Here is a 14576-nt window from a genome sequence, read left to right as displayed (position 1 = left end):
AGTAGGATTGACCAAAAAAAAAATCAGATCTAATCTATTGATGATCGTGTTTTATCTTGAACAAGTTTGTTTATTCACTGGTTTCTATTTCCCCTTGATTTTTACAAAATATTTATTACAAACATGGCCAGCAAGTCAGATCCTCCCTGGGTCATCTGTTACCTGGAATGGTCTCCTTGTGAGTAACAGAGAGTGGGGGAATTAGCGGCAAGGAAGACAGCTAAGCGAGAGGCGGTAACAACGGGATCTCCACCAATAATTTACGGGGTCCTATCCCAAGGATGCACACAAAGCCAGTGTTCTTAATTAAAGGGCAATTTTATTCAAGGGACAAATGCATACACACACACAAGATTGCACGCAAACACACAAGAGGCCTAGGAAAAGCAGTGGTGGTGGAATAGATTTGAGGGATTGCAAGGTGATAATTACCTATCAGCAGGGGTCATTTTGTAGAAAAAGAGCTGCAGGAACTCATTAGCACAACTCATTAGCATATGCCACACCCCTTGACATCACTGGAAGTGTATCATTAGCATAACTGATTTGCATATGCCACACCCCCTGACCTCACCTATCGTGGCTGTTTTGGACCCAATCCTGGCCATTCAGGGCCAAAATTGGGCCCAAAATGGCACAAAGGGGCTGAAAATGGCTGGAAAAGGGCCCAAAATGGTCAGAATTGGGCCGCTGCTGAGTGGGAGAGTGATCCACCACCCGTAAGAGGCCCAATCCTGGCTGCTCTGGGACCAATCCTGGCTGTTTTGGGACCAATCCTGGCTGTTTTAGGTCCAATCCAGGCCAAAACGGGCCCAAAATGGCCGAGAGTCAGGTGGGCGGGGCCATCTGACATGTGACCTCTTTGGAGAACTACCGGAACTGTGTTCCTGCACGTTCCCCCTCAAAATGAGCCCTGCCTATCCAGAGAGCAGGGAAATACACAGAGGGAGAGCTTCAAATGCCAGTGTTCTCAGCCAGGAGAGCAAGAGGCTTGGAGCAACCTCAGGGGAGCAGCACTTCAGATCCAATAAGTGTGCACAATTTGAATGGGACCAGGACACTACTCTTATAAGGTAAAACATGCTCTGAGGTGGGATGGCCCACCTAGCTGTTATAACAAAGACTCCAATGGTCAGTTCTTGGGAGTAACAAAAGGTTTGATTATCTTGATTGGTAGCTGCCGGGGCATGTGAAAGGGAATGCAAAATTTGTCCTTACACTGCAGAAAGGGGCAGTTTGTTAATGAAGTCCACTGGAGCCAAGTTGATGAATTTAGTTGGGGAATGTACCTTCCCAGGAATGAATTATAAATGCTTATGAATGCTAGCTGATATTCTCCTCAATCATGGACAGGAGATCTCATCATGGAAGGAGGGAAAGGAATGTGTTAAATGAGGTGACTCTGCGAGACTTTTGTTGCTCTGGATTCCTTTAGCTACTGGGGAGACTGCAAAACGAATCACCGCTAGTCTCTCCGCATTTACATGCAGCATTCCATTCATGCCTGGGTCTCCCGAGCGGGACTTAGCAACTGTTAGCTGGAACTCCCTTGGCTACAATCCAAAGTGTCATTTTAAATCCAGGGGCCTTGTGATTTTATATCACAGGTAGCCATATTAAATGGCTATTAAAGATGGCGGAGGCCAGGCCGACTCCTTACACATGGATTTTTTTTTGTAGTTTTAAAAATATATTCAGGTGTCCTCCAACCAGAAAATATCCAAATATAAATCAAACATAAGCCACAGCTGTCAGGATAGGTCTAATAACTAAAAAATGACAGCCAGTGAGGAATAATGGTTAGCATATCACATTCAGATCTGAGAGACCCATTCTGCCATGAAAGCTTGCGGAGTGACCTTGGGCCAATAACAAACACATTCTCAAACTAAACCCATCTCTTAGGTCAAGATAAGTAGCCATGGTTGTCTGTCTGTAGCAGTAGAAAAGAGCAAGAGACCAGTAGCACCTGTAAGTCTAACACAATTTGTGATAGGGTATGATCTTAAGAAATTTAAGTCTTATAGGTGCTACTGGACTCTTACTCTTCTCTACTACCTTATAGGGTTGTCATAAAATGGAAGAGAAGAGAACAAAGTAAGCCTCTTTTGTTCCTTATTGGGGAGAAAGGTAGGGTATAAAAGAATTAAATAAATAATAAAAATGTTCCCTTATGCTTCCAAGTATCAACTGTGTCAACTGCAACACTTTCATTATTCAGCTAATTCTGACAACAGAAACAGCATGATAACAATGCTTTCCAAAGAACTGGCAATTGTCACAGGAAGGAAAGAGAGGCATGAACTGAAAAGACACAAAGACGGGAAGGAGACAAGGACAGAGAAAGCATGCTAAGGAAGGAAGAGAAATATAGAGGTACAGGTAATAATGACATAAACAGATGCTGAGTGGGAATACAGAACATAATATCCACTGTGGTTACTGAAGAAAAGACTGTCCCTGATCCTTGCAATCTCCTGTGAACAATGATGGCATTCTGCAGAACTTAGGAGGTCAAACTAGATATAACCAGGGATTTTTTTCAGTGGGAACGTGGTGGAACGGAGTTCCGGAACCTCTTGAAAATGGTCACATGGCTGGTGGCCCCACCCCCTGATCTCCAGGCAGAGGGGAGTTTAGAAGGCCCTCCGTGCTGCAGCGCGGAGGACAATCTCAGCTCCCCTCTGTCTGGAGATCAGGGGGTGGGGCCACCAGCCATGTGACCATTTTCTCCAAGGGCAACCCACTGAATTCCACTACCTGTTTTCCCAGAAAAAAGCCCTGGATATAATAGCAGCTGATCCATTTGTTTCAACCTGAGTCTGCACCCAATCATTTATAAAACAGGCAAGCCTCTAGTTTTACAGTAACTCTCCCCCTTCTACCCCTCTGTCAAGGCACTTTTCTCATCAACTAATCTCTGATACCAGAAGCAGGCCTCGTCAGGAAAAAAGCACTAGAAAGGAAACGCTAAGGAGAGCTGAATACTAGGTGTGGGGAGGGACTTACCTTCCCTCACCTGCATGGCCCTTTTGCTCTACAAAATTCACACACACATGCACAACTGGGTAGGCCCCGAGGTAAACAGATACATCTACTTCTGGCACATCTAACTTGGCCCTAGGGTTGCCAGCCTCCAGGTAGTGGCTGGAGATCTCCTGGAATTACAACTGGTCTCCAGGCCACAGAGATCAGTTCACCTGGAGAAAATGGCTGCTTTAGAGGGTGGACTCTATGGAATTATGCCATGCCAAGGTCCTTTCCCTCCCCAAATCCCTCTTTCTCCAGGTTTCACCCCCCAGATCTTCAGGAATTTCCCAACTTAGAGCTGGCAACCCTACTTGGCCCTGAGGCAAACACATATATCGCTCAAGACATGCATATTTCCACATTGTTCAAAACAATACTAAACTATCACCTAGAACTGATTCTTGAAATCACCCAAAAGAAACAGTTTCATGAAGAGTTTACTGTAAAACACTGCTAATAATTCATCCAAATCTGTGGTTTTAAAAACTGAGGCACTGACAGCGAGCTCCTCTTCCAATGTTGACCCCTACACAAGTGTGAGGTTTAAACAGATTGGACTGGGAGGTGGAGGCTGAATTCCCTCTATCTATTGTGGGCTCAGTGCTACCTAGTGGACATAAACATACCTGTATGCTTCCTTCGACTGTGTATGCACGGGGGGGGGGGGGAATAGTTACTGAGGTAAAGAAAATGGTGCAAGGGGGAAGGGTTAAATCCATACACAAACACATAGACACCCATGGCCATAATTCAAACTAGACTTCTGTGAAGGTATTATTTACATTTTAAAAAAAGTTGGAGATCGGAAAATGTTCGCAGACTGTTACATCTGTGTTTGGCCTGAAGTCAAGTAAATGAAGTAACAAGAACAAGGCTCAGGCAGGTTATAATTTAACTCCTGTTTGAGTAACTCGCTGAAATTCAAAAGGTATAGACACATGAGAAGAACACAGAAAGTGGCTTGTTCAATTATCATCTCTGTGCTAACAGAAGCCACCAAAGAGTCCACACTAAGAACTGGGGAGGGGGATAATCATACAGGGTGGGGCGGCAGAGGTCTCTCCCCCCCCCACCACCACCACCCTTCTTTTTAACAAAAGCAGAGCTTCAAACTTTAGATGAACACAGAAAGGATTCTGAAATGGTAATATTTATCTGCAAGATAATTTAGCTTTTTATGAGAAATGCTCATGTGGTATTATAGCCCTCTGAAGATTCTTTGTAAAGTAAATGCTCTGTGAGTTTTATCCTGAATGTATTCTTTGTGTGCTTTATGAAGAATTAGTGTCTAATGACAATCCTCAGTGGAAGGAGGGAAGGAGGAGGAGAGAGGTATACGTACATGTACAAGACTAGCAATAATCGGGGTTAGGGCAGATTATTCTTTAATCACAGTTATACATGACACCTGAACCCAGCCTTCATCTTTTGCTCTGGGATTCTTTACGAAATTATTCTCAAAAAGCTTTAAGCCAATAAACGTTTGCATGCAACAAATGCCACAACAGGAGTGTTACTAACAATAACTGGCATTTAGAAGAATCCGCAGGCTGGCCTGTAGTAAATACTAACTCAGTATCTTTCTTCTAGACTTGTCCTTGCACGGTCTAAAAGTTTCAATACTTGGCTTCTTTTCCACCCAACTTTTCAGTAAAGAAAAAAGGAAGATGAGGAATGCTGGCTAATAATATATGCCCTTCGGGATGATGGCACCAAAAGATCTCACAAACAATGCATTGTTCTTCAGAGCTGACGTGACCTCCCAGTTGCAGCCATGTAACATTCCTGAGTTAACTATAGCAATTACTCATCGGGAAAAGTGGCAATAGGGTAGCAACATATTTTTAGAAGATTTCATAAAGTTTTACTATCAGCTAGTGGAAACAAGGCAGACTGCCAGCGCCAAATTACCAGCCAACTTCCTAGGGACCACCAATATTGCTCGGTCATCGTTTGAGAACTACAGCTCTACTAAATTCCACTAAATTCCAGCCTATGGAACCAATGGAACTATTTAATTGGGTTAACGGGGAGGGGGGATTGCCTGGTGCTCTCAACCCATGCAGCCTAACAGCCCAACAGCACAATAAATTCCATCCTGTGATCTCTGTACTCCCCTCCCCACACACACAGACACAGCCAACACTCTCAACCCTCAATTGAAAAGCCTAGGTGAAAACAGGTTTTGCCTCCTGCCTACAGATAGCAAAGCTGGGGTCAGGCAAACCTACAACAGAGGCGAGCAGAGGCACCTGTAAGATGTCCTATCCAGCACATCTTAACAGTTGGTCAGGAACATAAGAGAGCGGGCTGTTCTTTTAAGTATTCTGGTACCAGACCAGCTAGAGCTTTAGAGCCCCTTGCAGAAAAGTAACCGAGGGTTTTTTTTCCAAAAATTGGTAGAATACAATCTCTATAATTTGGCCCATATAATATTCTAGTCACAGAAGTTCGCACAAACTGAAGGTTCTGAACGGTTTTCAAGGGCCACTCCTTGCACTCAGCACTGCAATAATCCACTCAGGGCATGGAGAACTGTGACCAAATCCTGACTGTCTAGGAAAGGCTGCAGCCTAAAATGGCTGAGGCACTGCAGGTCACAAAGAAGGTCTGTGCCTCCACCAGGATTGAAAAGCGCTCCACTCAGCTAACCTGCTCCTTTAGAGGGCATTCAGACCTATCTAATGGGTTGTCTCCATATTCCTCCACAGAATTTATCATCAATCAAGGGCAGTTCAATTATCTCTGGATTTATTTATTTATTTATGTCATTTATAGTCTGCCTTCCTCACTGAGACTCAAGGCAGATTACACAGCTTTAATGTACTGGCCCTCATCCTGCCCATTACCAACCCCAGGCATCCATCCAGGATATCTCTTCCTCCACCGGACTGAGAGCGGGACCACAAGTGACGCCTGACACAGGTTGGACACTTGTCAGCTTCCCTCAAGTTTTGGCGGGAAATGTAGGCAGCTTGGCGGAATGTTGGACAAGTGACAGCTGAAAAGTCCATTGGACAGCAGTCGGAGAGCCAAGCTGCAAGACCAGGACGCCGACATTTCCCATCAAAACTTGAGGGAAGCTGACTAGTGTCCAACCTGTGTCAGGCGTCACTTGTGGTCCCACTCTCAGAAAAATAAGAAACACATCTGAGCGCCGTCCACATGCTGACGACACTGCTTTCCAGATCCCCAGATAACATATCCCAACAGCTTCACGTAAATGTTAAGCAGCAGGAGATCCAAGATGGAATCCTGCAGAACACCGTAACACAAATGCCACGGTGCTGAGCAACTGCTCCCCTGTACCTTTCTGAGAAATGAGTGAACTACAGGACAGCTGTGCCCCCAATCCCCATCTCAGCCAGGCAAACCAGAAGGATACCACGGAGTCAATGGCACTGAAGACCACTGAGAGGTACGAGAGACTCAACATGGCTCTAACTTAAGTTACCACTCTCTGCCCCAAATGACATCTGGAAGGGTGACCAAGGCAGTTTCTGTAAGAAAGCCAAGACTTAACCACGCTGTAACGGGTCTAGATAAGCAGCCTTATTCAAGTAAACCTGAAGCTAAACCCTCGCCACCAACTGGAACACCTTGAGCTAAAGGCAATATTTGTTACAGGCTGATGGCTGTTTCAGTCCAATGGGTCCAAGGACTCCTTCAGGAAGGGCTCTACTGTTGCCTCCTTCAACGCAGGTGAAGTTTTTCTCTTCCTCCAAGAAGCATTAACCACAGATGAGACCCACAACGGCGCTATCCAGCTCAGCGCCAGGAGCCAAGATGGGCAAACACTGAGAAATGAAGCGGTAGGCTGCACACTTTCTAAGCAATTTCTATGCCTCTTCTGGGCACAGTATACATCTTGTTAAATTTCTTTATTATTTTTATTTTTATTTCAATATGAATAAAATACTTTCTCCCCCCTATTTTGATGAAGTATTCCACCCAGGTGAAAGGCAAAACTGATTCCAGTTTTATGCTCAGAGTGACAAGCATAGCAAAGCTTCAAAGTTGTAATTAATATACTACCCTAACTCTGTAGCAGCGTAAGCAGGAAATACTTTAATTACAAACAATTTTCCAAATCTGGAATCCATAAAATTCAGTAGACAACGGGCCCAGTCTTAGAACAGCAGAAGACAATGGGAACACCAGAATGAGGAAACAACCAAATTTCCAAATTACATCTGTATCCTGTCTATTTTCCAAGGAACTCAAAAGCTACATTTTAGCCTCCCAAGCAACCACTTAGCTGGCAAAAGACGTCTGCTATGCCGTAGGAGAACCTAACAAAGGAGTCTCCAGTGTGGTGCCCATGGGTGCCAAGGCACCCACAGACACCTTACTTGGTGCCCACCAACTGTTTTCAGGAAGTGGGTGGAGCTTTTGCTCAGCAAAGTTTCTGAATGGCTATGCAAATTTTTAAAAACATTGTTTCGACAGCAACTGCTACCACAGCACAAGGATTTTCACTGCCTGACTGAAGGTCAGCTTTATGCAAGAAAATATTTTTAACAGGACCCTTTTTAAAATGAACAAATAGTTTAAAAAGAGCGTTTTGCTTGAAAAGTTAAAGAATTACTATTAGAGTTATACCATAACCTCAATCCTTACCATTTAGTGGTTGGCTCTATCTCCTGTGGTACCCATGTTCTGGTTGGACCCACCACCCTGTGTCAGAATTCTAAAGGTGCCCACAGACTCAAAAAGGTTGGAGACCCCTGATCTAACATCTGAAAAGGGGGTTATCAGAACCCAAATACCGTGAGGGCATCCAATACCAATACAATCAAATAACAAGAACCAGCATCGTGTCATGGGCCACTTTCACACTGCTTACCAGCCAAAGCTCTTGGAACGACAGCTTCGTCCTGGTGTGATTTCTTGACAGGAAGACGCTGTCGTTCCAGGAGCTTGGCACGATGTTCCGTGGCCGGTAAGCAGTGTGAAAACGGCCATGGTTACTTAGCATCAAACTAGGATCTGGGAGACCCAGGTTCAAATTCCCACTCTGCCGTGAATGCTGAGACCTTGGGCCACCACACTCTCTCAGCCTAACCTACCTCACAGGGTTGTTGTGAGGATAAACGGAGGAGAGGAGAATGGTGTAAGATGCTCAGGGTCCCCAATGCGAGAAAAGGCAGGGTATAAATAAAGTAGATAAATAAAACTGCAAGACATCAGCAATTGTACTTATGTATGAACTAATTTAAATGACAAACCAGGGAAACTACAGGCTCTCTGAGACTAGCACAGCTCCATAGTAGCAACGGTGAGCAAAACAATGCAGAACAAGGTACCTCTTCCCACACTTAACGCTAAACCAGCAACACAGGAAGATCTCGTATGCACGCCCTAGGCATACTTCTTCCCAAAACAGTATTGAACAAAAGGAATAGGTGCCACTGTGTACTTTTAATGTTAAATATCTTAGTGCCAAGTGACAAAATACTTTTGCCGTACACCAGTCATTCTGGTTCCTAACAGAAGAAAACACAGTTACACAAACATGTAATTGAAGCAGTAAGGTGCTGCTGCAATCCAATGAAATTTCAGGAGGCTTGTGCTACCAGAAATTGCTCTCAGGTCCTGCCCTCAGCAGACTGCCTTTCCATTAGCTCTTTCATACCAAGACTAACTCAAATCTTCCCTTCACTACCATCACTGCAGCGTAGTGGCATCATTGCATGTGTTACTTTTACAACACATCTTGTATAGCAGGTAAGAGAATGAACCAGGGCTTTTTTTCCAGGGGAAACGCGGGGGAACCGAGTTCCGGAACCTCTTGAAAATGGTCACATGGCTGGTGGCCCCGCCCCCTGATCTCCAGACAGAGGGGAGTCGAGATTGTCGATCTAAACTCCCCTCTGTCTGGAGATCAGGGGGCGGGGCCACCGGCCATGTGACCATTTTCTCCAACGGCAACCCACGAGCTCTGCAGGTGGCCTTGGGCCAGCCACTCCTCTCGGCTCCAGCTCTCCAGCTGTATTGTGGGGATAACACTGACATGGTTCACCACTCTGGGCTGGCACTAATCTTCCCAGAACAGCAGTATACAAACTGTTATTGTCATGCATACAAAGCTTTTTTTTAATACAAATACTATTATATACATTAAGAGAGCACATGGGAAGTATCTGTGAGGTATCACTGCAATCTGACAGGATATGCTTTCTTCTAGTAGACATGATGTATAGCTCTACCATACCATATTTTTGTCAAATGCCTGCCCACATTTTCTTCCAGCCAATTGTTAATGCATACTAATCATTACAGTATTTTTGTTTGTTTGTCCTTCAATTTTGACCATTTGGAGAAAGCCAAACCATTCATTAAAATTATTGGGGTGGTTTTTTTCCCTCTCCAAACACGCACACTTCCTCCCCAAGTGCACACACACAATTTCATTTCCCTATTTCTGCCTCTCTGCCGCTTGGTTTCCTTCTTCTACCATGCTAGGCATCCAGCTCAGCCATTCCTATAGGATGGGTTTATACAAGCAGCAGCAGGTGATAGGAATATGGTAGAAAAGTCCTGGAGATGTTAGAATAAAGCATGACATCAGATTATATGTGGTGGAGGGAATCAAATTTTAAATGCTCCTGCAAGCAGAAAAAACAGCATGGGAGGACTGTAATAAAACATTCTCTCTGGTGTGGCAATTTTCTAATTGAAGAGAAAGTTAGGAATGGTTTTAATGTGCTGAACATTCAGAAGTGGTTATCTCCCACCTAACAGCAGATGTGGTACAGTTCACGCTACCACTTCAAGACTCTACCACCACATTCTACTGGTCATCTGGCCCTGGTAGCAAATGACTATCCCACATTCCTGTTCAGTTGGTGGCTCTTTGTTTGATTTGTACTTGCACTGTTCCCATAGAGTGGGAAAACACTCCATTTGTGCATGTGTTATACCACTATGTTGCTTAATCAGTTACCACCCCCAAAGCCCACCAGCAAATCGAACCTTGCATACATGTCTGGCCTTTGACTGGGTAGCTGCTTTCCCATGAACGACTGGTTTTGATGGCTGCCCTGTCCTTCCTTCCCTTTTTGAATTATGGACAGTAGCAAAAGAATTCGGCACAACAAGAAGCATGGCCCGTCACAAGACTAAAGGGATGTTGTTTTGTAAGGTTATTGTTGAGGTTCTTCAAAACACCCTGTTTATTAATATAGAATTTAGCTCCTTATACTCCTTATGTCAAGAGCAAAGCCATTGTTACGGAGTACAAATTTTGTTCACAGAAAGTGTTTGAGTGTGTAAGTGAGCAATGGATAACACTGAGGCCAATTCTGCTTCAGAAGCACCTGGTGGCAGAGGCAATTGCTGCCAAGTTGTAGATGGCATCTGACAACCCCTGCTAGAGTTTTCAAGGAAAGAGACTAACCAAGGTGTTTGACATTGCCAGCCTCTGCACAGGAATCCTGGTCTACTTTGACTGTCTCCCATCTAATTACTAACCAAGGCCTGCTTCATTTCCAAGATCTGAGGAGATTGGGCTTCCCTGGGCTATCCAAGTCAGGGCCAGAAGCACCTAACCCCCAGTAAATGATCATTAATGCCCAGAAAGGCTGTTGTAGCTGCATTCCAGTTCATGAATCATTAACTGTGAACTTTTGAATCGATGGACCAGTTATTGTACTGGGCTACTGCCGGCGGGCATCACTTTTGCTGGTTTCTGTGGAGGGCATGCTGGGCAGGGGCATGTGTGGTAAGATGCGTCCCGGAGCTTCTTCTCACTCCAGTAAATAGCAAGGCAATGGTTTCCCTTTCTCTCCTGGAGGCCATGCACTTATCTTTCTCTTTAGACTGCATACTGAAAAGGAACCTCGCACGCAGTGCTCACAGAGCTTGAAACTGGCACCCCAGGAATGGTGTTCAGGGGTGCTCTGACAACAAATGTTTCTGGGAGCAGCAAGGAAAAGATTGGCTGTTTGTTTCCCATATTTTAATTGGCCATTCCAGTTTGTTAAGCAAATACACAATATATCACTGGTCCGCTATATCATATAGTGACATGAGAATCCTATGTCTCTATTCAACCCAGAAGGGAGTCCATTGTTCGGAATTTTTGAATAAACTCAAGCTCAGAAATCTCACCTCCCAATCTCCCCTTGAAGCTTCTCTGTTTGAGGACAGCCACTTTTAAGTCAGCAATGGAAGACACCTTTCACCCATGTTCAACTGCACTCTCAAAGCACTACAGCAATCACTTACAACTGGATTTTCCTATGTGAAACAAGAGAATCTGGTTGCAAACTATTGTGTATGATTGTGTGTGCGCGCGCTATGTGCTGTCAAGATGCCTCCAACCAATGGCAACCCTATAAATGAAAGACCCCCAAAACATATTATTATTAACATACTTGCTCAGATCCTGCAAACTAGAGGACATGGCTTCTTTTATTAGTCAAGCCATTTTGCTTTGCTCTTTTCCTACTGCCTTCCACTTTTCCTAGCACTATTGACTTTTCCGGAAAATCATGTGTTCTAATGATGTGACCAAAGTAAGAGAGCCTCAGTTTTGTCACTTTAGCTTCTAGGGAGAATTCAGGCTTGATTTGATCTCGGACCCACTTATTTGTCTTTTTGGCCGTGGCAAAGCTCTCCTCCAGCACCACATTTGAAATGAATCCATATTCTTCCTGTCCACCTTCTTCACCGTCCAACTATTCGCCTTGTGCATTAACCAAAGCAGCCTAAAGAACATTTCCTAACGGATTTCATCCTTGTTTAGGGGAACGGGGACGTGTCCCCGTTCGCAGGATGCAAAAAGTGTCCCCGTTCGCGGGGGCCAGGGCAGTGCAATGGCCGGGGAGATGCCAGGCCGGGCGCCGCCTTGTTTGCTACCGGGAGACGGGAGGCCACCTGTGGGACGGGCTGGCCGGCAAACAAAGTCAGCCGGCTGAGAGCTGCAGCGCCGCGGCTCGCCACTGGCCTCCCGAGAGGCTCCTTCCATGGCTCACAAAGCCCGGGAGGGAAGCTGCTGCCCGCCCCGGGGGCCGCCTCACCTGCCCCAGGCAAGCCACGGAGCCCCGAGACTCACCTTCGCCCCCGCCGCGCTCCACGCGGCCGCCCTCGGCTTGCCGCCGCCGGGCGCCGCTGCCTCGCCTGCTGCGGCTCGCACTGCTGGGCTCCGCGCCGGGCTCCGCGGGAGGGGGCGGCGGCTGTCGCCCCCCCGGGCGCTCCTCCTCCCCCTCCTCCTGCTCGGCGGGCGCCTCCACCGGCACCACCGTGAAGTTGGTGGGCATGGCGGGGGCCGGTTCCCCGCGGGGCGGCTGAGAGGGGAGCGCCCCGCCGAGCGGCTCCTTCCCCGCCGCCTCCAGCCAGCCAGCCAGCCGCGCACCGCCCGCCCGCCTGCTCGCGCCCCTGGCTTGGCGGCGATGGCGGGAAGAGCAACAGGAGGGCGGCTTTGGCTCGCTTGCTTTCTTCTCCGCCTCCCTGGCTTGCCTCAGCGGCCGCCCGGGCGACCAAACAATCCCTCCCCGCCTGCCTCTCAGCCAGCCAGCCAGGCGGCGGCGGCGCCTCACGTGAGGGCAGCCTCTGCTTCGAAAGGGAAACGCGGGAAGAGGAAAGGCCGCGCCGGCGGCGGCTGGGCTGGGAGGCAGTCGCGGCCCTCAGAGCTCTCTCTCTCTCTCTCTCTCTCTCTCTTTTTTGAGGAAGGCCCTTACACTTATTTACTTCTTCTATACGCCATCACTAATGGGGAACCGAGGTGGCTTACATCATTCTCCTAACCTCCTTTTTATCAACAACCCTGTGAGGGAGTTTAGGCTCAGAGTAGCCAAGGTCAACCAATGAGCTTCCATGGCAGAGTTAGGGTTGCCAAGCTCCTGGTGGTGGCTAGAGATCTGGAATTAAAACTGATCTCCAGGTGTCAGGGATCATTTTCCCTGGAGAAAACGGCTGCCTTGGAAGGTGGGCTCTATGGGTTTAGAGCCAGCTGAGGTCCGTCCACTCCCCAAGCCCCACCCTCCTCAGGCTTCACACCCCAAATCTCCAGGAATTTCCCAAACTGGACCTGGCAATGGGGATTCAAACCTGTGTCCCCCAGATCCTAGTTCAAAACTGTAACCACTACACCATGCTGGCTTTCACCAGCTGTTCTGAAGGCAATAACTGAACCCTACACACACACACACTGAGATTGCCTTTCATGGTAATCATAAAATATTCTCCCCCGGTGTTATCCTAACAACAACCCTGTGAGGTGGCTTAGGAGAAGGATGGCCCAAGGCTCAGGGTGAAAGTTTATTGTTGTTTAGAAAATGTGTGTGCCACCTGGCCAGAGAGAGACCTGCTTAAGGGAGCAAAATAAAAAAAAGTAATATCATAACAGCATGGTATAGTGGTTAGAGTGTCAGGTTAAAACATTGGAGACCCAAATTCTAATCTCTGTTCTACCATGGAAGCTCACTCGGAGTGGCCATAGGCCAGTCACTTACTATCAGCCTAACCCTACTTCACAGGGTTGCTGTAAGGATAAAATAGAGAGCAGAAGGCTGCTTTGGGTCCCCATTGGGGCAAAATGAACTAAAATAAATAAAAAAGCAACAGCTACATAAGATAAAATGAGCCAGGGGCATAAAACCAGCAATCACTATCCTCAAAATCATGTACCAAGATAGTCAATGGGCTAGAAGCAAACCATTAAACTTTTTTAACAATATGGACGCTCCAAAGAGTGCAAATAAATGTTTGGGCCAGGTGCCTAAAGTGCAGTAACAAAGACACCAGATGAGCCTCCAGAGGGAGGGCATTCCAAAAGCAAAGGTTTTGTGGCAGGTGGGGTCAGATCCTAGTCCAACAAGTCTAGGATTGCCAGCCTCCAGGTGGAATCTAGAGTTCTCCTGGATTTGCAACTGATCTCCGGGCCACAGAGATGGTATCCTGGAGGGCATCGCATCCCTGCTGCATCCCGCCCCCCTCTCCAAACTCCAATCTCCCCAGTACCTCCCCCCAATCTCTAGAAATTTCCCAGCCCAGAGTTGGCAACCTTGCCTGAACACTACATGAGCTCTGACTCATTTTATTGATTCAGGGCTTAGCCAGAATTTGTTCTGAATTCCTGTTGGTGTGGCATGGTAATAATAAAGAAAAAGGATTCCTCTATTCATGTATAGCTTGGTCCTAGAAAAGGTTATATGTAGGAAGGAGGATTAATGGTTAGAGTCAGGGCTTTTTTCTGGGAAAAGAGGTGGTGGAACTCAATGCATTGCCCTTGGAGGAAATGGTCACATGGCTGGTGGCCCTGCCCCCTGATCTCCAGACAGAGGGGAGTTTAGATTGCCCAGCACGGAGGGCAATCTAAACTCCCCTCTGCCTGGAGATCAGGGGGCGGGGCCACCAGCCATGTGACCATTTTCAAGAGGTTCCAGAACTCCATTCCATCGCGTTCCAGCTGAAAAAAAGCCCTGGTTAAAGTATTGGACTAGGGAGATCTGGCTTTGAAAATCACTGGGTGACCTTGGACACAGGCTTGTGAGGACAAAAATGACAAAAATACAGTCCTTGAAGGAAAGGCAGAATACAAA

General features: G+C 46.7%; 1 protein-coding gene across 2 annotated transcripts in view; it reads right to left on the bottom strand.

Moving 5' to 3' along the window:
* Nucleotides 1–12460, bottom strand: part of SLC12A7 (solute carrier family 12 member 7) — a 149175-nt gene extending 136715 nt beyond the window's left edge. Inside the window, exon 1 of one of the 2 annotated variants that reach the window (XM_054984356.1) lies at nucleotides 12089–12460. In XM_054984356.1, the coding sequence (XP_054840331.1) occupies nucleotides 12089–12293 (205 nt within the window). In that variant the 5' untranslated portion in view covers nucleotides 12294–12460. The remainder of the gene's footprint in view (nucleotides 1–12088) is intronic. The other variant, XM_054984357.1, reaches the window with a different exon arrangement.
* Nucleotides 12461–14576: the final 2116 nt, after the last annotated feature.

The sequence above is a fragment of the Eublepharis macularius genome, chromosome 7 (assembly GCF_028583425.1).
Source record: "Eublepharis macularius isolate TG4126 chromosome 7, MPM_Emac_v1.0, whole genome shotgun sequence".
Classification (NCBI taxonomy): domain Eukaryota; kingdom Metazoa; phylum Chordata; class Lepidosauria; order Squamata; family Eublepharidae; genus Eublepharis; species Eublepharis macularius.
This window is presented reverse-complemented; position numbering and strand designations above follow the sequence as displayed.